The sequence below is a fragment of the Lipotes vexillifer genome, unplaced genomic scaffold (genome assembly GCF_000442215.2).
Source record: "Lipotes vexillifer unplaced genomic scaffold, Lipotes_vexillifer_v1.1 scaffold1362, whole genome shotgun sequence".
NCBI classification, from domain to species: domain Eukaryota; kingdom Metazoa; phylum Chordata; class Mammalia; order Artiodactyla; family Lipotidae; genus Lipotes; species Lipotes vexillifer.
The window spans coordinates 900,609-924,884 of NW_006777552.1; the positions used below are offsets into that span (position 1 = coordinate 900,609).

A 24,276-nucleotide genomic window follows, 5' to 3' on the forward strand; every position below is an offset into this window, starting at 1 on the left:
AAGTTTAGGACCTTAAAAAAATAAATATTCGTGGGAGGGCTGACTGCTGAGAGTAGGATTATTTTAAATAATTCTTCTTTACCGAGACAGATCCGTAAAACAATGCAGTTTGGCAGCTGATATCTGGAATAAGAAAGGGAAAATGATTCTGATTCAAGCTTCAATCAACCCAGGAGATAGTTGATTTTCCCAGGAGTGGGGCAGAGCCGACCTATGGTTTCCATGGTTACAGGTCGCTCAGCGTCCGGTGCTGTCCCAGCTCTCTATACTGCGCAAGCGCACAGGGCTGCCTTAGGCGCCCGGCGCCTTCGGTTTCGAAGGGAAAGCTCCTCCCTCTCCTTTCGCCGTTCTCCTATCGTCTTCTGTCTTTGCCTAGTCCACGCGCTCCGGGTGTCTGTGACGCAGTATTCAAGCGCCTGCGTCGTTTGGAGCCGCGACGCGGAACATGGCGCGTTCCTAGAAGCGGCTTTCGGCATCAGTAGGCGGCGGCGTGTGGACTGGAAGCGTGGGGCGCAGGACGAGCTGACGCCGCTTCGTGTTGGAACGTGGAAGCGGGAGAGCCGGGCCATTCCGGACCGAACCAAACGGTGAGGCCCAGGCCTGAGAGCCCCAAAGCGCGCGCGAGCGGAAGGGAGGAGTGGGCTGGGCAGCGGAGACCCGAGAGGTGAGGGAAGAACGTGTGGCTAGTGGGCGGCCAGGCATAGCATTAGCGAGAGAAGGGCGGCCTGCAGGCTTGGCTCTCCGTTACCCCAAGGACCCCTGGGAGCTCGAGGCTGCCCCAGTCAGTCCGGGAGCGGGAAGCATGGTCGCGGAGGAATCAGGGCGCGGGGAGGCAGGTGCCAAAATGAGGACGTAGGGTGCTCATTGTGGCTGCGTTGCGGGCTAGGGTGGTTCATTTGCCCTTGGGGGATCGGTGGTGCCACTTTTCAGAGAACGTGGTCATCTTTAGTATAAAACCACTGTATGTTGTTACTGCACCCACAGTATTGCTACTAATCGTAATACTGTGAAAGCTTTAATTGACCATTAGACCCTTACTTGCCTTTAACGAACAAGTGAAGGAAGTTATACATGTTCATAGAGGACTTACTTGCTGAGGTATGGCCGACAGTGCTCGAGCCCAGCGACTTCTGCAGCTTTATAACTTGAGGGCATTTGTGATTCAGCAAAACTATTTTGAGGCCCATTGCATTTGTCATTAAAAAAAAAAAATCCTTTTGTGACATGGTGGTGAATGAGGGAAGTCTTATTTTTTCAGAGTGACTTGGCTAGATAGATAGGACTGCTAAATTGCCTCCTGGTACCAAGGTTGCAGTTGATCTCCCTTCCCCACCCCATTTGAACGGGCTCGGTTGTAGTGCGCTAGTGCCCTTGCGATTTGGTTATTCTTCAGAAGGGAATAAGGAAGAGTAGTTTACAGCCATAATATTTTTTATTTTTTCTTGGATAGGGAGTTCATTACTTCGTTTTCACGTTATTTCAAACTTCTCTGCTCAGTACAGAGGTTTCAGGTTAAAGGCAGAGTGACTCTACGATATGAGACATGCATTTCATGACATTTTTTCTTAGGTCTTTTGTCACTGAAGAAGATTTCTGTGAAATTAGGTTGAAAATCTCTCCCTGTTGGTTGTGATAGGATTGTGGAATTTATCTCCTGTAACCCCTAGCACAGGGAATAGTAAAAAACAGTTTAATTATAGCAATGATTTGTGGCGATATATTATAGCCCTAGGGCAGCCTGGCTGTCTCTGCCCTAGTTACACTTCCTAAAGCAGAAGAGAATTCTCAACGCAAACAAATTAAGTTGTGATAATACAATTGAAGGTTCTAAACAAATAGGTGAATCAACACAAAAATCTTTAGGTTTTAAAAAAAACAACTTTAGGTTTTGTGACACTGTGGAATGTGTTTGCGTTCAGGATCAAACCAGAATGCAAAAGAATCTTTGTAGACATGTGACAGTTAAAGTATACTGAAGATTTTTCTAGAGATAAATACATGTGTTTTTCCAGAAATGTTCATATTTTGAGAAAGAAAATTATTTGATTAGATAGGTTTTAACCTCTGTGTTGTATATCTGTGTATGTGTGTGTGTTTGTATTTAATCTTGGGCTTCTCCTAATTTAGTGTTATTGATGGCAATTCCTTTCTTTTCCTATGATTCCTTTCTTTTCCTGTCTGCACCAAATGGGGACTGTCAGTTAATTTCAGAGTGTTTCACGGAATGGCAAGACATTTTGTGCAGGTGTGAGTCTAGAGTGTTTTTCCTTGGTTTTCTAAATATCAGGCTGATTACAGATAAGCCGATAATTATAAGCTTTGTAGAACTTGAGCTGGATCAGTGTTCTACACCCTTGCAGCTCAAAATATGGTGTAGGCGTCACCTGAAAGTTTGTTAGAAATGCACAATCTCAGGCTTACCCCCAGGTCTACTGAATCAGAATCTGCATTTTAACAAGCTCTCCAAATGATATGAATGTACATTACAGCTTGAGACACACTACTTTGGTTGGTAAAAATTGAAGACCAAGGTCATGCACAAACCTGCATAAACATTATAGCACTTCTTATTTTTAATCTGAGGTGATCTTATGCTGATTATCAAGTCTGGTTTGTCTGGTTGAAGAAACTTAAGGCCCAGAATGGTAAGTGACTTGCACAAGGTCACATGTTATCTAGATTTTTAAACCAGGTTCTGATTCATTGCAATGCATTTCTTTTGCTAGTTACTGCTAGAGTTCACCATATTGAAACTGAACTAAAGCATTCATGAATGACACTAGGTATTCATTCAATAACAAACATTTACTGACTAATGGAAAGGCAGCCTAATAATCCTCTGTGTCTTTAGTAACTACTCTTGTTTCCCATGGTGGTTATTAGCCCACCACCTCCTTCCTTCCTTATTCTTTCCTGGATAATGTTGCCTTCTGCTTCACAGAGGAAATGCAATGCATTGGTGGGAACTTCATTGCTTTTTGCCCTCTTTCACCTGCATACTTGTCTACCTCTATCTGTTCATCTCTAATTGTGTTCCGAGTTTTTTCTCCTCAGGGACGGTGTTTCCTTGATGTATTAGTTTGCTGGGGCTGACATAACAAAAAGCAGAGACTGAGTGGCTTAAACAAGAGAAATTTATTTTCTCACAGTTTTGAAGGCTGGAAGTCCACGGTTAAGGTTAGGGCAGAAATAGTTTCTTCTGAGGCCTCTCTCCTTGAGTTACAGATGCCCTCTTTCTGCCTCTTTGCATGGTTGCACCTTTGTGCACTAGAACCTCTAGTGTCTCTTTTTCTCATTTAAACACCAGTCGTATTGGATGAGAGTCCACTCTGATGGCCTCATTTTAACTTCAACACACCTTCAAAATTCTTATCTTCAGTACTGGGGATACTGAGGGTTAGGGCTTCCAACATATGAATTTTGGGGAATACAGTTTAGTCCATAACACTTGGTTATTCCTTTTACTCTCAGCTGGTACTAATTTATCAGGATTTAAATGCACTTGTCTTAAATATACTCTTTTCACTCTAGATTCCTCTTCAATTTTATCTGTAATTATTTCCCTTAAGTTTCTTGAAAAAGTTGTCTATGTTCATTTTCTCCACCTTCTTCTTATTTATTTATTTATTTTTCAGTGTATTGAAGTCTGCCAGTCCACTGCAGTCACTGAATTTGATGGGGTGATGGTCACTATTGATTTCCTTATTCTGAAATCTAATGGAATCTTTTTAATCATTTGACATTTTGACTAGTCCTCCTTGAAATTCTCTTATGTTTCTGTGACACTGTAGTCTCCTATGTTCCTTCCATGTCTTGGTCAGTCTTTCCTTGGTATATTTTTCTCTCTTCTCTGGCCACTTTAAATATTCATTTCACTCTGGCATACTATCTTCTCCTCTCTTCTGCCTCTGCCTACTCTCCTTGAAGGCTTTCATCCTTTATGAGTTCAACTTCTATATCTATTTTGATGACTCCCAGATCTGTTTAGCACAGATCAACTCTGATACATTGTGGTTGTATTAAGATACCTTAAACTCATGTCAAGAAAATTACGTATCTCACCCTTTCTGAAGTTGCTTCTCTTCTTCCTGTGATTCGTGCATGCAGCTCATCACTCAGTCAGAGACACCAGAATCTTAACTCTTCCCTGTTATTACCCTTATGTGCTAACCTTCCCACACTTAACTATATTACTATTTACCAAATCTTGTTTTACCTCTTTCATCTACTTTTTCTCTGTGGCTGCTACCTTGGTTCAGATTATCATTATTATCTGGACTTCTGTGTAAACCTTCTAAATAATATCCATGCTTCTGAGAATGCATACCATCCCTCTGTACCTTTCCTTTTTCTGTAGGCAGATGGTGCTGTTATTCTGCAATCCTTCTATGCAGACTTTCAGATAAAAATCCAAACTACCAAGCCTTGGAAATAGGGATGTTAATGATTTGCGCCTTGCTTGTTTTTGCTTTCACCTTCTGTTATTTCCTGCCTCACATTGTTTTGTCATGCTGAATTGTTTACAGTTCTTCAAAAGTGTTAGGATATTTTTAAAAATTGAGACACTTTTATGTTGTGTGTCTTCTGCCTAGAATGTAGCCATCACCTATCTGACAAATACCCATAATGTGCTCATCTGGATAACTTCTACTCAGCACAAATGCTGCCTTGCTCCCCTCTGGGAAGCCCTCTCCAGCCTTCCTAGGGTGAGTTAGGTTGTCTTCTGACCTCCTTCCATAACAGCTTATCATAGCGCTTATACTATATTGTAATTGTCTTTTTTCCTCTCTAGACTTGAATGCAAAGACTCCCTTATTTATTTCTCAGAGTAGTGCCTGGCCATGAGAAGCTGCTTCATTGCTGAATACTGTGAATGCAAATTGAATTGCCAGGGAGTTGAAAAAAATGTGGAATGTTATATACTCTGGAGGTTATATAACCACTCAGGTTATATACTGTGAGTGGGCTTGAAAAATCAGAGACTTGGGTTCATTTTTGTGACTTTACACAGCTATAAGTGGAGATTGGGATGTAGTCATTGAATTCATTTGTTGAACAAATATTTATTAATCACTTTCTATGTGCCAGGTACTAATTCTAGATTCTGGTGATATTCCTTTGAACAAATCTCCTGGTGTCTGGATTTTACATTCTAATTGGGATTCTGAACAATAAACACATGTGTATTAGAATGTCAGACAGTTAAAAGTGTTATGCAGAAAAATGGAAGATTAGAAAATAGAAGGAAGGATATCTGGACTAGAGAGATTCTGGATTGAAAGGTAAGATATTTTAGATTGGGCAGTCAGGGAAGACTTATTTGATTAGTTGACAAATTGAGCAGAAACTGGATTGAAGCTAAAGAGCAAGACATGCAGATATCTAGAGGCAGGAGATTTGCAGCCAGAGGGAACACATTCTGCAAGGGGAGGATAAGATATATTTTATGTATCTGTTCCACTAACGATGGACAGCATATTGTCTCTAGCTCTCTCTTACTGTAGACAACTCCAAGACATACACCCTTATCCTTGTCTCTTCCTTGTATGCCTATGCAGGAGTTTCGTTAGTTATAGTACCAAGTGTGGAACTTCTGGGTCATAGGATATTACCTGATCATAGAATGTACCCACACACACAAGCACATTTCATTCATGATGACAAGATTGCTCTCCAAAGTGGTTTTACTAATGTATACTCCTAGCAGCAGTGCATAAAGGTTTCTATTTACATACATTCTTGCCATCACTGAATATTTTCAGAATTTGTAATTTTTGCCAATCTGATGATTATAAAGTAATACCTCTTTAAAAAAAAATTCCTGATAAAGCTTGTTAACTTTGTGTATGGTATTTTCATTGACTTTTAATTTTGGTTTTCAATTTTGCTATAGTAAAATTTATCAGGAATATAAACTCTAGTCTTTTGATACTATATTTTGGTTGTCAGGTCTAAAGATTTTTAAAATTTTTGTTTTCAGTTTTGATGTAACAAAATTTATCAGGAAAATAAGCTCTAGTCTTGATATTGTATTTTGGTTCTCAGGTCTAAAGATTTTTTAAAAAGTTAATTTCATTGGTATTTGACAACACTGTGATCAAAAGGAAAAATGTGGTAGTCAATAGAGAGTGTTGGGTTGGGATAGGAGACTTGAATTCTAGGTTTCCAGAAATGTCACCAATTTGCCTGTGTGTGACTGTACAAGAGTCACAGTTTTTCTCTTCAACCTTTTTAGGACACAGTTTCTTGGTCACTAAAACAAAATGCTTAAATTAGATATACTTACTGTTTAGAGAACTGATGTGGATGGCTCTATGGTGATAGAAAATTATTTTAATGACTCAGAACATAATTTTAATGATAAAATGTAGAACAGTTTCTAATTTTAGGGTGTTACTGGCATACAGCCTATACATGTTCTAATGAGTGAATTTTTATAAATTCAAGTGAGTCCTTAGGCTGAACTCTCACAACAAGAATGAGATTCTTTTAAGACGAGTTGTATGATATCCTGGATCAGTAATTGGAAACTAATCAAAGATATGTATATTTGGAGAGGACCGATGATCCCTTAACAGTTAGCAAAATGTTTTGACTAAAATTTGGTCAGTTATGGTCTCTTAAATTTAGGCTGTGCTATTACTGCCATTCAAAGAACAGTATCTTCCCAAAATCAAGCGTACAGTTTTTCCTTCCTGTTTCTGTGACATCAGAGAAGGAACTTTAAAACCAATAAGGATAATTGCTGTTCTTTAATAGTTTTTATACAGTTGTATATATATTTTTTTCACTTAAAGAGATGTCAAAGAAGTTGGTGGTGACACTAGTTGGGGCCTCACTGCTGACACTACCTTGGTGGGTGTCACTATTGTTTAGGATAAGCTCCTTAACTTTTCCTATGAGGAGGTGTTCAGTCATGGGGGACTCTCATGTATACCAAACAGGCAAGAGACTTATTGAAGTTTATCAATGCCATTTTACTAAAAACTCCCAGTACGACCTGAATATTTGGGTTTATTGGACAGGACTTGTTTCACAGCCGTCTTCTGGCACTGTATACTGTCTTCTTACATACTGTATAATTTATTTCTCTGTCTCCACCCCCTAGCATATACTCTCCATGAGAGCAGGGATTTTTTGTCTTTTTAGTTCATTGATTTATCTTAAGTGCCTAGAATAATGTCTGGCATTGTAGGTGTTCAACAAATATTTGAATGAATGATTGAGTGCGGAAAAGTCTAATGACAGGCCAGTAAGTATCAGAAACCTTATTGAGAGAACAGGATTAGAACAGAGGATGTTAGATATTCCCAGTGAAAAGCACTGTTAAATTTTATTGGCTCAATGTGCCTCATTTCAGGTGAAGATACTGAGCGATTTATTCATTCATTTATTCCTTCCTTCATTTTTCTTTTTAGCTCTTCAGCATACTGTTTGCTTTCGTAGTATCTTTTATAGATATTTCTCTCTTTACTGTGATATAATTTCTGTACTTCCAGAAATGTTGTTTCTTTGACCTCTTTTTCATCATTTCTAAAAGCCTGCCTTCCGCTCTTAGAAATTACAATCACATTATTGCTTTGTTCAGTTCATCAAACATTTACTGAGCATTTGCTATAGCCCTGACACTGTATTAGGTGCTCACATGTATAGATGAATAAGACACAATATTTGCCTTTAAGTAGCTCGTGATTTTGTAGATGGGACTCAGAAGGAAATAGATGTAATGACAGAAGTATGTTCTATGTAGAAGAGTGGTGTGGAGGAAGGAGCGCTTTATTATCTAGTGCATTTAAAGATTTCCAGAGCGGCTGATGTCAGCAGCTTTAGTATTCTCTGTATCATGGTCCATTAGCTGCCACTTTAAAAAACAAACACAAAAATAGACGGAATTGTATCATGAACCCTTATCTACTCACCACCCAGGTTTAACAGTTGTCAGCTCATGGTCAATTTTATTTCATCTTACCTCCACCTACTTCGGCTCTAACTACACTGCTCGTGCTGTCTAGAAGCTTTGTCATTTTCAGGTTTAACTGTTTTTTTGGCAAACTGCTTTAAGATTTCTGTTTCTCAGAGTTTGAACTCTTCCCCTGGTCTTCACAGAAATTCATTTCTTTCTTGTCTTTGACACATTGTCTTTCTCTAGTTTGCTTTTGACTTCAGGCAGTTGAACAGTTTTGTAATATTTCCTATCCATAATTCCTCAGGAATGTTTTCTGCCTCTTACTGTTCTTTTCGTAGACTTGGGCTATAGATCATGATTTGACTTGCAGGAATTTAACTATCTTTGAAAAAATGACATCTTCCTCACATCTCTCTGTAAGAAATGTTCCAGTGATTCATGGTAAATACTATATTGCTTATACATTTCACCAAAAGGGCTACTCGCCATTCAAGTTTTTATTTGCCCAGTACCTGTTTTTCCAGGAGGAAATTTGGAGCTTTCAGGTTCTTATGCCACTGTCTCAATGGCTTGTATCTGGCTTTTCTTCCTCTTTCTGAATATTTGTCCTTCTGTCAAATGTCCTTCTGTCAAACTACTGCATGTTTTTCTCCTTAGGTGATTTCATCCCGCTCCTTATATCACTCTGCCTGTTCTGTTCTACAATTTCTCAGTCTCCTTTATGCTACAATATTGCTTATGAATATTACATTTTCTTAAGTTCTGTCATATTTATTTTGTGTAAAGCTCAAACATATTTATTTCATCTCACATTTTCTTTTGCTAGAGAAGACAGTATTTTTTGTTTTTAATAAATTTATTTATTTATTTTTGGCTGCATTGAGTCTTCGTTGCTGCCGCATAGCCTTTCTCTAGTTGTGGCGAGTGGTGGCTACTCTTCTTTGTGGTGCACGGGCTTCTCATTGCAGTGGCTTCTCTTGTTGTGGAGCATGGGCTCTAGGCATGCGGGATTCAGTAGTTGTGGCACGCGGGCTCAGTAGTTGTGGCTTGCGGGCCCTAGAGCACAGGCTCAGTAGTTGTGGTGCATGGGCTTAGTTGCTTCGCGGCATGTGGGATCTTCCTGGACCAGGGCTCGAACCTGTGTCCCCTGCATTGACAGGCAGATTCTTAACCACTGCACCACCAGGGAAGTCCTGAAGAGAGTATTTTTAATCTTCCTTTTTTTTTTTGGCTGCACTGCACGGCTTGTGGGATCTTAGTTCCCCAGCCAGGAATTGAACCCGGGCCTTTGGCAGTGAAAGTGCAGAGTCCTAACCACTGTACTGCCAGGGAATTCCCGAGAAGAGAGTAGTTTTAATGATGCATTATTTAAGTACAGAAGTAGAGACAGTACTGTAAGGTTGTTATCATGTTTTGCCTCTGTGAAGTTTTCATTTTCATGTTTTCAATCCCATCTTGTATTACATTATTCTTTAGGCTCCCATTCATTTCTTTCCCTCAGGAGTGCTTTTCTCAGCATTCTTTGCCCTAACTTCCTGAACCCTGAAAACACTTGCTGTAAGTTTGTCCTGTCACTTTGCAGATGGTTGTCCTGACCAAGTGGTCACTGAGAATTCCCGTGTCCTTCTCTTCCCCTGTCGTTGATGGGAAGAGGATGCTTAGAACACACTCTTTGGGATGTGCTACTTACTTCTTACCATCAGGTGGCACTGCAGATTAATCAGTTTATTTCTACATCTTTAGAAATAGTAGATCTAGTAGGATGTTATCTTGTAAAGGAACAAGTTGATGTGGAAACTTTCATGGAAAATACTTCGAAGTGAAATTAAAGATAAACACGATATTGCTAACAAACACAAATTTATTTTCCTTTTATATGATGGAAGTGTACAGTATATATGCATGTGAAGCTTAAAGGAAAGTAAATAATAAATCAGGATTTTTTTTCTTAGTTTAATTTTTCTCAGACTGTTAAATGTTTTAAACTTTTGTTTTTATGAACGTCACATAGTAAGAATTTTTAGAGATGAATATTTGTAGGTAAAACTGCTGTTAGAATATAAGACTCAAAGTCCCTTGCATGAGGAAGATGTCTTTTGGTAAATATTGCCATCACAAATCCAGGTAATATGGCAGAACTGTTGCTTATCAACTCTTGCTACTGAAAACCAAGTCCTGAATGTTTATGATGAGCGTGCAGTTATTGACTGCATTATCTACTTAAATGTGTATATATAATATATTGCCATGATTTCTTGGTGTGTGCTGGACAAGAGAAATACATGATGATTTGAAACTCTTGAGGAGTTTGAATAAGTTTTAGGATTACAGAAGAGAAATCAAGCAAATATTCCCATGGAAATTTAGAGTAGGTGTAAAGTGAAAATTCTTGGCCTTTTAAAAAAAATGTTTTTTCATCTTAAAGGTAAAATGTGTAGACTATTAGAATCCCCATAACTCCTAGGACTGCCTTAGCACAACACTTTATAATCTTATGTTTCCTGCTTTTTTTTATTCTTAGGCATTTTTATATTTGTATAGCTTTATTATGTTTGTGTGGTATTTTTTATTTGACATTATAGATATTCCTCTAATTACAAAATAGACTAAGAGTATTTTTAAAATCCTGATTGGTTTAGGAGTTAAGCTTGAGTTTCTACCACCAAGCAGGAGTTTGTAGGTCCTTTGAAACTCTTGAGTAGGTAGAATATTTTAGGAGTAGAGAAGAGAAGTCAAGGGAATGTCTCCTCTCCTCCTTGTTCTGTATGTTTTAGTGTGTATCTTTTATTCCAGAATAGATCAGTCTTTGACAGTCTGCATGATGTCTCATAGGGAATGCTTCCATAGCCCTGGTGGTTCTTTGAGTTGAAGGTATTTGGAGATATATGGAAGCATCTTGAGTCAAAACAATCCCTAGGAAGTGTTATTTACATATACTATGCAGGGATGCTAAACAACCTATAATGCATGCACAGAGAAGAATTTTCCTGCCAAGCAGTCTCTGTTGAGAAACTGAAATGAATCCAAATGATACAGTGTGAATTTGAATAGGACTAGCATCTTTGGAACCTTCTGGCTTATGTCAGAAGTCTTTTGTCCTTTCATCTTGCTTTAATTTCTTAAACAAGTGCTCTTCCTTGCTTTCAATTAACATCACTTGTTGTTACTCTAGCCACATTTTTCATTTCTTCAACTTTTCCTGGTCTCTTGCTAACTTTGGCATACACATAGTCAGAGCACTTAAAAGAAAATAACAGCTTTATTAAGATATAATTCACAGACCATACAATTCACCCACTGCAAATGTACAATTCAGTGAGTTTTAGTATATTCACAGAGTTGTGTGATCATCACTACAGTCGATTTTAGAACACTTCATCACATCAAACTGAAGTCATTCCACATTTTTCCCCAATCCCTTTTTATGGCTTGATAGATCATTTCTTTGTAGCATTGAATAATATTCTATTGTCTGGATATACCACAGTTTGTTTATCCATTCACCTACTAGAGGACATCTTGGTTACTTCCAAGTTTTGGCAGTTATGAATAAAGCTGCTATAAATATGTATGTGCAGGTTTTTGTGTGGACATAAAGTTTTCAACTCCTTTGTGTAGATACCATCGAATGCGATGGCTGGATTTTATAGTAAGAGTATGTTTAGTTTTGTAAGAAACCACCAGTCTTCCAAAAGTGGCTGTACCATTTTGTACTTCCACCAGTAATGTCTGAGAGTTCCTGTTGCTGCACGTTCTTGCTAGCATTTGGCCATTCTAAAAGGTATGTAGTGGTATCTCATCGTCATTTTAATTTGTATTTCCCTGATGACATATAATGGGGAAATCCTCTCATATGCTTATTTTGACATCTGTATATCTTCTTTGGTAAGGTGTCTGTTAAGGTCTTTGACTGATTTTTTAAATCGGGTTGTTTTCTTGTTGTTGAGTTTTAAGAGTTCTTTTTATATTTTGGGTAACAGTTCATTATCAGATGTGTCTTTTGTACATATTTTCTCTCAGTCTGTGGCTTGTTTTCTCATTCTCTTGACATTGTCTTTTGCAGAGCAGAAGTTTTAAATTTTAGTAAAGTCTAGCTTATCAATTATTTCTTTCATGGATTGTGTCTTTGGTGTTGAATCTAAAAAGAAATCACTATACCCTAGGTCATCTAGGTTTTCTCCTATGTTATTTTCTAGGAGTCTTTTAGTTTTATCTTTTAAATTTTGGTTTATGATCCATTTTGAGTTAATTTTTGTGAAGGGTGTAAAGTCTGGGTTTAGATTCATTTTGTTTTGCATGGATGTTCATTTGTTCCTGCACCATTTGTTGAAGAGCCTGTCTTTCCTCTATTGTACTACCTTTGCTCCTTTGTCAAAGATCAGTTGGCTAAATTTATGGGTGTCTATTTCTGGGCTTTCAAATCTGTTCCATTGATCTGTTTGTCTACCCTTCACCAATATCACTCTCCTGATTCATGTAGCTTTATAGTAAGTCTTGAAGTGGGTAGTGTCAGTCCTCCCAGTTTGTTCTTCAATATTGTATTGGTTAATCCATGTCTTTTGTTTCTACATGTAAACATTAGAATCAGATTGTTCATATCTGTAAGTTAACTTGTTGGGATTTTGATTGGAATTGCATTGAATCCACAGATCAGGTTGAGAAGAAGTGACATCTTGACAATATTGAGTCTATCTATGAACATGGAATATCTATTCAATATTTATTTAGTTCCTTCGTTTCATTGGTATTTTGTGGTTTTCCTCATATAGATCTTGTACATATTTTGTTAGATTTGTACGTAAGTGTTTCATTTTTAGGGGTGCTAATGTAAATGATACTGTGTTTTTAATTTTCATTTCCAGTTGTTCATTGATGGTATACAGGAAAGCATTTGACTTTTGTCTATTAACCTTGTATCCCACAACTTTGCTATAAATTGCCTATTAGTTCCAGGAAGTTTTTGGTTGATTCTTTCAGATTTCTACATAGATGATCATGTCACTTCTGAACAGAGACAGAGTTATGTCTTCCTTCCTGATATGTATACCGTTTATTTTCTTTTCTTACCTTGTTGCATGACCAGGGACTTCTAGTTCCATGTGGAAAAGGGAGTGTTGAGAAGGGACATCCTTGCTTTGTACCTGATCTTAGTGGGAAGGCTTTGAGTTTCTCACCATTAAGTATGGTGTTATGTGTAGGTTTTCTGTAGATTGTCTTTGTCAGGTTGAGAAACCTCTCCTCATCTTTTGCCTTTTAATCGATTGTTTATCTTTTTATTGTTGGATTATAAACATTCTTTGTATATTTTGCTTATAAGCCCCTTATCAGGTATATGATTTGCAAATATTTTCTCTTGTCCTGTGAATTGTATTTATTTTCTTGATGGTATTGTTTAGTAAAGTTTTAAATTTTGATGAATTTAACTGATCTTACTTTAGTTGCATGTGCTTTGGTATCATATTTGAGAATGCTTTACCTAGCCCAAGGTCATGAAGGTATACTCCTAGATCTTCTTCTAAGAGTTTTATAGAGTTACCTCTTTATGCTTAGCTTTATGATCCACTTGGAGTTAATTTCTGTCTATGGTGTAAGGAAGAGGTCTTTTGCATGTGGATATCCAGTGGTTCCAGCACTATTTGTTGAAAAGACTATTCTTTCTCCATTGAATTGTCTTGGTACCCTTGTCAAAAATCACTTGACTTTAGATGTAAGGGTCTGTTTCTGGACTTTAAAATCTGTTTTATTGATGTGTATATCTGTCCTTTTGCCAGTACCAACACTGTCTTGATTACTGTAGCTTTGTAGTAAGCTTTGAAATCAGGAAGTGTGAGTGAATTTCCCACATTTCTGTTACTGATTGCAATCTGAGGACATATTTGTATGATTTCAACCCTGTTAAATTTGTCAAGACTTGTTTTGTGGCCTAGCATATGGTCTGTCCTGGAGAATGTTTCATGTGCACTTGAGATGAATGGTTGCTTTCATTCTACTGTTGAGTGGAATGTCTGTTAAGTCAAGTTTGTGTATAATGTTGTTCAAGACATATTTCCTTTTTTCTTTTTTTTTCTTTTTTTTTGACCGTGCTGTGTGTCTTGTGGGATCTTAGTTCCCTGACCAGGGATTGAACCGGGGCCCTCAGCAGTGAAAGTGTGGAGTCCTAACCACTGTACTGCCAGTGAATTCCCAAGACATATTTCCTCATTGATCTTCTTTCTAGATGTTCTCTCCATTTTTGAAAGTGGGGTATTGAAATCTCCAGCTGTTATTGTTCCTGGCTGAGCAAGCTGGGTTGGACATGACTGAGGCCCACTGTTTTTGGCCTGATATGCCTGGGGTAGAGCTTCTGCCCCATGACTGATGCCTGGGTGGAAGAAGAGTACCCCAGACCTTTTGGCTGTGCTTGTATGGAATAGAGCTTCAGTATGTAGCTCAGTTAGATGAGAAATGCTAGCTGTTGGGCTTCCCTGGTGGCGCAGTGGTTGAGAGTCCGCCTGCCGATGCAGGGGACACGGGTTCATGACCCGGTCTGGGAAGATCCCACATGCCGCGGAGCGGCTGGGCCCGTGAGCCATGGCCGCTGAGCCTGCATGTCTGGAGCCTGTGCTCCGCAACTTTTCTTGGGGAGAAACTGTAGCCCTAGATTAAGAGCCGGAGTGAGAGGGGTAGCCCCATGTTCTTGGCTCATTCTGCCTGGAGTATAGCTTCTGTCACACTGGGGCAGGAGTGAGTTTGTGGCTCAAATGCCACAGATTGTTGCTATTTTTACCAAGATTTAGTAGTATTTCTTGCATAAATGTTTCTCCATTTGCTGTATGTCCTTAAATATGCTTTCCAGAGACTGTAAATGGTTGCTTTTTATAACTTTTATCAGTTACAGTTGTTTAGCTGAGGAGAGGATCTGTGGAGCTCTTTATGCCACCATCCCAGAAGTATTCTCTCTCCTTTCTTTTAAACTGGAAATTGGATCTAGAGTCTTGATTAGATTGTGGCTGATCAGTTTTGGTAGTTCAGAGATGAGGTTGTATACTTCTTTTTGCATCATCACATCAGGAGGCACTTTAGCTCAAGTTGTGCAGCTGTTGGTGATACTAAAGTTGCTTTCTTGGTTGAGCCGGAGACTGACAGATCCATTTTGAGTTAATTTTTGTGAAGGGTTAATTTTTGTATAGGTTTGTTTATTTCTTCATTGCATTTAGCAAGTAATCTGTGGGGTGATACACTGGGAATATTCTGTTCCCCAACAGTCTTCTTTCACTTAATGGTTTTAGCATCCATATTGATCTATGCCTGAATAAATTATTTCACTGAGGGAACCTTTTCTGATTTTGAAATTCTTTTTTCTTCAATTTTTCTTGTAATCTTACACCTTCTTTTCTTCAGTCAGTTTACTTACTGCTTTAACTTTTAAAAGTGGGGTGTGGTTATTGTTTGTGTGGAATGTCCTGAAACTAAGGACAAACACAGTTAATGTAGTAGCCTAAAGAAAATTGTCATGACTGAAGTTAAAGTCGATGCAGGCCTGAGAAGTCTGTTTGTTGGTGGCAGGCAGGGGTACTGAGTTTTCCCTGTTTGTTTCTTTTAATGAAATTGGTAAATTTCCAACTACAGGCTCATCTGTATTATCTTTGGACTTCGGATTTTTCCACAGTTGGCAAAGTATCTTATAGAATCAAGCCTAGAAAGTCCAGTTACAAGGTATGAGTATTTTTAGGCTCTTGGTCACACATTGCTAGATTATTTAGACTTAAATAGAATCAAAGACTACAATAAAGTTCAGTAATGAATAAATTGAACTGACTGACTTGTGAAATAGTGAGAAGGGTGAAATGCCTGCCCTTTTAATTTTCACCTTCTCCTTTCGTATTATTGTTCTTAGAGGAAAAAAAGAGTATGCATTTAGATTTTGAATAATGCTCTTCTGTAGTGTAGTTGAGAGCTAATAAAATGCTCACAAGCAGTGTTTCCTCTTGCTTATGATTTTGAAACTATACATATTAATGAAAATCAAAGCAACCTCAGTGTATACATTATTAATTAGAAGACCTAGGCAAATTTAATCTTGCTGTTTGCTTGGTTGTCTCTTGATAATTTATAGGAGCACAGAAAGGGAAAGGATACATTGTTTTAACATAGGTATGGGATTTCTCTCACTACACATAGACCTCAATAGAGGAGATGTAACAGCACTTCCACTGTGAGAGACTAGCTTCCATGGCCTTCAGGCCTACATGATGATCGATCGCCATGAAGATCCTGTCAAGTTCTTTGAGAAATACCTCTGGCCATTCCCACCAGTTAGTCTGTGTCTGTCTCGCCCTCTCCTCTTACCTTCTACCCTGTCCCTTCTTTTCTCATTCCTTACCCCCTTCTTTTCTTCCCTCTCTTTCTCTGTCAGTCTCAGGTCTCTGGATTTTTGGAGACTTAGTTGTGTGTCTGCTTCACTACTATGTGCAAATAACAGTAGCAGCCCTGTTATATCTCTGCATGCTAATTCCAAGAGAAAGATATTGAAGGTTAGTTTCCAGGTGTATTACCCTCCAAACTGACTACTGCTAGTCAGTAGTCATCTATCTTTTATCCCAAATGTTTATTTCCACACTGTTACATTTGAATGACTCAGTACATTTCTCCCCCTGTTCTTTGTTGCCATTGTTGTCCTCTCAAGAAAACTCCACAATTGAGTACTGTATGAATATTTAATACATAGAGAATGTAGTCCTTTCAGATTTCTGATGGATTTAGGAATCTTTTTCTCCAGGAACCTATTATGGGAGAGCCTGGTGTGTTTCAAACTATTAGGTAGTAGGGTGGTGTGGTGAGACCATTTTATGTTTTAGTAGGAAGAGCTGGGATTCTAAACACCTTGTTATTAGGGCTCACTCTGCCATGTACTAGTTTTCTACAATGATCCTAGACAGTTCTCTTGATAGCTGTAAGTTCTTCCTCTATAAAATAGTGATATTAGTACACATGCCAGATTTGCTTTTTATAGGTTTGTTATGGGATCTTTAAAAAATTTAATAGGCTTTAGTAATGTGGTATGTTTAATAATCCATTATGGGTCTGGATTGGTATTTTTGGTGATGCACTTAATCTGCAATTTAGGAACTGATTGCTGCCTGAAGTTTTCCCTTCAGGAAGTTGATAAGTACTTGGAAATATTTCCAGTATAAGTTATGAATGATGATTTGTTTCTCAGACCGAAAAGCCTTTTTACCCAATAGATAAATCACTCATAATATTGTTTCTGTGGGGGAAATATACTCTGATTCCAACTGGTATTCTAGAAACCTATTTTTCATAGTGTTTTTTTTTTTTAATACTTAGCAGCATCAGTATTTATTTATTTATTTGGCCATGCCGTGTGGCATGCAGGATCTTAGTTCCCCGATCAGGCATCGTACCCGTGCCCCCTTCACTGGAGCTCGGAGTCTTAACCACTGGACCGCCAGGGAAGTCCTGTAGTTTGTTTTAATAAGAATAATTCTCTGCCTCCCACCTCATTATTCCCCATATTTTGGGGAGAGAAAATGACCCTTTCTAATTCTTATCTTAACAACTACTGCAGTGCTTGGCATAGAATTGGTTCTCCAAAAATATATAAGCTGAGCTTTCCTTCCCAGACTGGATGAGCTTTTTGGGAGCAAGGATCAAAGCAAGAGGAGGAAAGGACAGGGCATATACTGCTGGGGAAGACCTGGATGTAGCAGGGTGCTGGAGGGAGGTAGGGATGGGGAACTGTAGCATTTCCATTAGAACAGGTGAATGGTGAGAGTAAGTGGGGCATAAAGTTAAGAGTACATAGACTTAAAAAATTTTTAAATATTTATTTATTTAGGCTGCGCTGGGTCTTAGTTGTGGCATGCAGGATCTTCCTTGTGGCATGTTTAGTTGCAGCATGTGGGCTTCGTAGTTGCGGCATGCATGTGGGATCTAGTTCCCCGACCAGGGATCGAACTTGGGCCCCCTGCATTGGGAGCACAGAGTCTTACCCAGTGGACCACCAGGGAGGTCCCAGAGATAAGAGTACATAGACTTAAGGATTGCTTTGTTGTGAAGGTCCAGAGAAGTGTGAAGTGTGTGTGTATGTGAGTGCTCTGCACAATCTTTGTTCTAGGTAAAAATTGCTCTGGGGGTTGGCAGTAGTCAGTGATTTTATTTTTCAAGTAGTAGCCCAATACAGAGACATGGCTTTTTTCTTTCTTTTTGCAGGTTGAGTTTGGGGTAGGGATGAGTTCTGGTATAGCCTTTCTCTATTATTATATTCGTATATTCTTCCTATCTTCCAGTGGCTTTTTTTATGTGTGTATCAAAGTCCAGACACTTTATTTTCCCCTACAAGGTCATCCGTCACATGATCTGTTCCTGCCTACATCTCCAACCTCATCTTGTACTACTTTACCCTTTTCTCATTAAGTGCCAATTATACTGGCTTTCTTAAGTTTGTTTATAATATTAAGGCCTTGTTTTCAGTTGTTTTCCCAATCCAGAACTCTGCTTTCAGATCTTTACTTGTGGGTCTCTCTTGTCACTCTCATGTCTCTTGTATATGTCACTAGAGAAACCTTCTCTGAACACCCAATCTGAAGTAACACATTCAGTTAGAGTCAGTTTTTAACATTATTTTCTTCATATCACTACCTCTTTCTTTTTTAAAAAAACAGATCTGTTTTCTTCCACTAGAATGTAAACTGCATGAAGTCAGGACACCATTTTGTTCACTGCTATGTTCTCAGCACCTAGAACAGTGCCTGGTATGCAGCAGGCTTTCAGCAGTTTTATTGAATAAATCAGTTAATTAGCTCCTGTGTGGTTCAGTGTGAAGTCCTTTATTGTTTGAAATTGATCACTTTTGTTAATTCAGCAAATATTTATTAAGCATATGTCATGTATCTTGTTGGGCCCTGGGACTACAGAGATGCCTTAAATGTCTGTTCTGTCACTCAAGGAAGGCAGTATTTGATATTGATTAAGAATAGTGGCTTTGGGGATTTCCCTGGTGGTCCAGCAGTTAAGACTACGCTCCCAGTGCAGGGGGCCTGGGTTTGATCCCTGGTCAGGGAACTAGATCCCACATGCCGCAAATAAGAGCCTGCACGCTGCAACTAAGAGATCCCGCATGCCGCAATGAAGATCCCACGTGCTGCAACTAAGACCTGGCGCAGCCAAATAAACAAACAATTGAGTCCCCATCCTGGCCTCTTGTCTAAGACCAGCATTTTAAAAATAAATAAATAAATAAAGAATAGTGGCTTTGGTGTTCAAGTCCAGGGACTGCTACTTAGTAGATTGTGACCTTGGCAAGGTAAGGTCTCTGATCCTTTAGTTTTCTACCTAAAAAATGGGGAAAAGAGTATCTACTACATAGAATAATTATTAGGAATAAATAAATGAATAAAGCACTTAGTACAATGCTTGGCATGTAATGTATGCTCAGATATTGGCTTTTGTTTTTAATTTCTTTTTTAAAGCTGGTTGCTCTTACATTGCTTGGGAGAGAATCAGTGAATTCCTGCTCTGTATACCTCAGTTCCCTTGTGAGAACTGCAAATTAGTGCTGGGTCAACCAGTTTTTTTAATATATATATATATATTTTTAAATAAGTTTATTTAATTTGTTTATTTTTGGCTGCGTTGGTTCTTTGTTGCTGTGCACAGGCTTTCTCTAGTTGTGGTGAGCGGGGGCCACTCTTCATTTTGGTGCGTGGGCTTCTCATTGCGGTGGCTTCTCTTGTTGCGGAGCACAGGCTCTAGGCACACGGGCTTCCGTAGTTGTGGCACACGGGCTCAGTAGTTGTGGCTCACGGGCTCTAGAGCGCAGTCTCAGTAGTTGTGGCGCACAGGCTTAGTTGCTCCGCAGCACGTGGGATCTTCCCGGACCAGGGCTTGAACCCATGTCCCCTGCATTGGCAGGCAGATTCTTAACCACTGTGCCACCAGGGAAGACCTAGCTTTTTCTTTTTTTAAAATTAATTAATTAATTAATATTTATTTTTGGCTGCATTGGGTCTTCGTTGCTGTGCTCGGGCTTTCTCTAGTTGTGGCGACTGGGGGCTACTCTTCATTGTGGTGCGTGGGCTTCTCATTGCAGTGGCTTCTCTTGTTGAGGAGCATGGGCTCTAGGTGTGCAGGCTTCAGTAGGTGTGGCTTGCGGGCTCAGTAGTTGTGGCGCATGGGCTTAGTTGCTCCGAGGCATGTGGGATCTTCCCGGACCAGGGATCGAACCCATGTCCCCTGCGTTGGAAGGTGGATTCTTAACCCCTGTGCTACCAAGGAAGTCTTGGGTCTACCTTTTTAGTAAGAATGTATAATTGAAACTACTGTACATCTTGTCATCCACTGCATTAGCAGTAGAGCTGGACTTTCAGATGTACCTTGGTTTTAGATGTTCTAAAGTTGTGCTTCTCAAACTCTGGCAATTATTAAGATTTACCTAGAGAACTTACTAAAGCACAGCTTTTTGTCCCACTGCCTCCTGCCTTCAGCCCCTATTTTCATTTGCTAGGTTTGGAGAGAGGATTGAGAATTTGCATTTCTGTGAGGTGATGCTGGTGTTGCCAGTCCTTGGGCCACACTTTCAGTGAGGTTGTGCTAATATGGTAGCCACTAGCCACATGTGGCTATTGAGTACTTGAAATGTGGTTAGTTTGAAATAATATGTGCCTTAAGTATAAAATATACACAGGAGTGTGAAGATTTAGTATAAAAAATGTAAAATATCTCATTGTTATTTTCAAAAATATTGATTGCATGTTGAAAGGATAACATTTTGGAAATATTGAGTTAAATGTAATATAATAAATCTAATTCCACATGTTTCTGTTTCTTAATGTGGCTACTTAAAAGGTAAAAATTACATACATGGCTTGCTTTTGCGGCTTGCATTATATTTCAACTAGGCAGGAAGACATACTGCCTATCTCTCTAAAGTATCTTCTTAGGGCCTCCATGAAGTGAATCTCTCTTATATAGCCTGTTTTTGAAATCACACATTACCAACAAACCCTCTAAATTGAGTAAAAATCCATTCACTTATTACCAAGTGGTAATGAAACATGGAAACTTACATTGTTCAAGAAACTCCTATAATGGAAAAGAATCTGAAAAAGTATCTATGTATCTATCTATCTAATAACTGAATCACTTTGCTGGGTACTTAAAACTAACACAACATTGTAAATTAACTATACTTCAATAAAAAAAAAATTTACCAAGAAAGTAAACAAAACAGAACACCCCAAAAACTCCTAATTAGTGAGGGAGACATATATATATTTACAGGGTACCACCCTAGTCAGTTCTAAAATACAGACAACAGACTACTAATTTAAAAGTAGTTCAGCTCCATTGCTAATTGGTAATATTTTGTCTGATTCCAGTTATTATGCCCTAGCGCTGCTTTACTCACATAGACTTCAAAATGATTAATTTCCTTAAAAGTTGTAATATTTGGGTAAAATTTCTTGTTGAATCAACATTTGGAATCGCCCCTTTTCATGAGTCATTGCAATTTAATTACAACTCTTAACAAAGGAGGTAATTTGCTTTGGCTATATTCCTTATGGGTTAATGACTTTTAGACTTTTACTGTCTGGAACATTCTTCAGTTTTAGGTAACTACTGTCATAAAGCTAATTCCCAGTCACCTCTGTACTGGGAACTATTTTTTATCAACTCTTAGTTTTCAGTTTTAATCTTGCATACTTTGTATATGTGTATTGTGAACTATACATACTTTTCTGAGTAAACAATTGTACACAGTTTTGGGGATGATTAGAAACAAAATCCTGGAGAATTCAATAAATTGCTTATGTATATTTAGAATGGCTTCAGATTCTTGGTATAGGATTAGATCATCCAACCCTTAAGATCCTTTCTAACTTAGGGTTTTATTTTGTTTGTTGGTTCAGTTCTTTTTTTCCCCTCCACAATATTTCTTGGGTATGCATTTGTCTTTTATATTAAAAAAAAGAATTTTCAGACATGTTTTATTGGTGGCACCTAAGATGATAAAGTGAGGTACTTAGCACTCTGTCAAAGCATTCCTTTTTCAGTTCTCATCCTCCTGGTCTTGTTAGGAATAAAGTGGTTAATACTTTTTTAGCTTTTATAATGCTTATCTTTTTTTTTTTTTTTTTTTTTTTTTGCGGTACGCGGGCCTCTCACTGCTGTGGCCTCTCCCGTTGCGGAGCACAGACTCTGGACGCGCAGGCTCAGCGGCCATGGCTCACGGGCCCAGCCGCTCCACGGCATGTGGGATCCTCCTGGACCGGGGCACGAACCCGTGTCCCCTGCATCATCAGGTGGACTCTCAACCACTGCACCACCAGGGAAGCTCTATAATGCTTATCTTTAAAAACAAACAAACAAACAAAGAAGGCATTATGATTAGAGTCTTGGGCAGACAGTGGTATTTAACCAGAATTTAGAAACTTTGGTTTTTGTTTGTCATTTTTTTCCCCACCAATTTACTACCTTCTATATATGGGACAATAAAAGGCAGTTTCCTTTAGAAATAAATTGATTTAAGCAAAGGCGATTTGAATTATGGGAGTTTTAAGTTAGAGTATGGGTGGTACATAAAAGAGAAATCCAGCAGATACATGAACAAGTAGATATGAAGTACAGGAGTAATTCAGAACATTGAAGCCCCTTTTCTCCCTTTTATTAGTGTTAATTTTTAAAGTATAATATACATTCAAGTATGTTAACTTATCATTGCCAGGTTTCCATGGATCTCAATAGTGCCAGTACTGTCGTTCTTCAGGTCTTAACACAGGCCACCAGTCAGGATACTGCTGTGTTAAAACCAGCTGAGGAGCAGTTGAAGCAGTGGGAGACACAGCCAGGTTTCTATTCAGTGTTGCTGGTAAGTTGTTCTAAAAGAGTTTACTATAAATTTTAATAAAATGAGACACTTATTTTTAATTGTTCTAAAAACTTGTATTGGTGGTTTACTTTAGTGAAACTGATCCAAATGTTTGCCTGCCATTGCTCTTGCCACATATAAATTCAGAGCCTGGCTCTTTGAGAATGTTTAAAAAATGTTTATTGATGATTGAATAAATAACCCAGCAGGGTACTGGTAGAATCTGCTCAGTAGACAACACTGTGCTGATAATCTATTTTAGTATGTTAATGCTGACCTGAAGACTTTAGGTAGTACACTTTGACGTTTTGTCTTCATCCTTATCCTTGCCCCAGTTAATTTACGTTGTCAGAGTTGTTCAGGTCTCCGGACCACTGCATCCGTCAGGTCTACCTTGGTCAGTGTGTTTCACTTTAAAACGCCATTTTCTTTTACCCTGTCTAAAAATTTTATTTTCTTAACATATCTGATCTTTTCCTGGGGTATTATGGGAAATAGTATGATAATTAACAATATGTGCTTTAACTAAATCTTTCTGCGAGTTAGAAGCTTTTGGTTAATTAATGAAAATCGTTTTCTCAATGCCAGAATGAAAAGACGTCTTTTTGTATTGAAGGCCTTTCTTATTCTTTTCTTCTTCGGAAAATTTCAGAACTCTGATTAGTGTGTGAGATTTCGTTTCTGGCCATGGCAAGGAGGTTACCAATTGGATCAAAAACCAATTCAGTATGTGTGACTGGGTCAAAAATTCAGAGCAGAACTGTTTACTATATCTTGTAAAATAGAAAATTATGACATTACATACATATTTTGACTTCATGACTAAAAAGTTTTGAGTTGTTACATTTAAGAAGTTCCTAGTCATGCCTGGAAGGGAAATTAAATATCTGGAGTCATACTTGATATTCTGAATATATAACATGAAAGTTGGCTCTTTGACACAATAACACAAAGATAAAAAACATTAATTTCTAAAGATACTAAAGAAAGTATCCTGTTCTTGTAGATAATCCCAGCATTATGTTTGTAAATTTGGGGCATAGTATAAATCTTTAGAAAATCTCTGACTATATGCTTATTTAAATGAATGTGTTCTGTATTTAGCCTTGTGTTTTTTCAGTCCAAAATATAAAACATTTTTTCTTATTTTGGTTACTGCTTGACCTTGGAAAAACCAATAGGCTTGCTTGATACCTTTTGTGTAATGTATGAATTATTAATATTAAGTGCCTAGACCTTTTTGTTTTTATTTTTACTAGGTATACTTTTCTTCTTAGAGGGATAGTAAAATTTCTTTTAGATAGAATAGATTATAATAGATTTAAAAACTGCTGAGTTTATTTTTTCTTTTTTCCCTGTACTCACTGTCTTGCCACATTTGCTCCATTTGATCCTTAGCCGTCCAGTTTAGTCTGGAGATTACTACATTTGCATACCTGATCTCAGGTGTGTGTTCCAATCCTGTTATTCAATATGTTTATTCAGTATATAATATATATTT

General features: G+C 38.3%; 1 protein-coding gene across 1 annotated transcript in view; it reads left to right on the top strand.

The window, feature by feature from the left end:
* Positions 1 to 403: 403 nt before the first annotated feature.
* The window catches only part of IPO11 (importin 11), a 200,350-nt gene continuing 176,477 nt past the window's right edge, over positions 404 to 24,276 (top strand). Inside the window, exons 1-2 of the mRNA XM_007451173.1 lie at positions 404 to 587; positions 22,632 to 22,775. Of these exons, the coding sequence (XP_007451235.1) occupies positions 22,638 to 22,775 (138 nt within the window). The 5' untranslated portion in view covers positions 404 to 587; positions 22,632 to 22,637. The remainder of the gene's footprint in view (positions 588 to 22,631; positions 22,776 to 24,276) is intronic.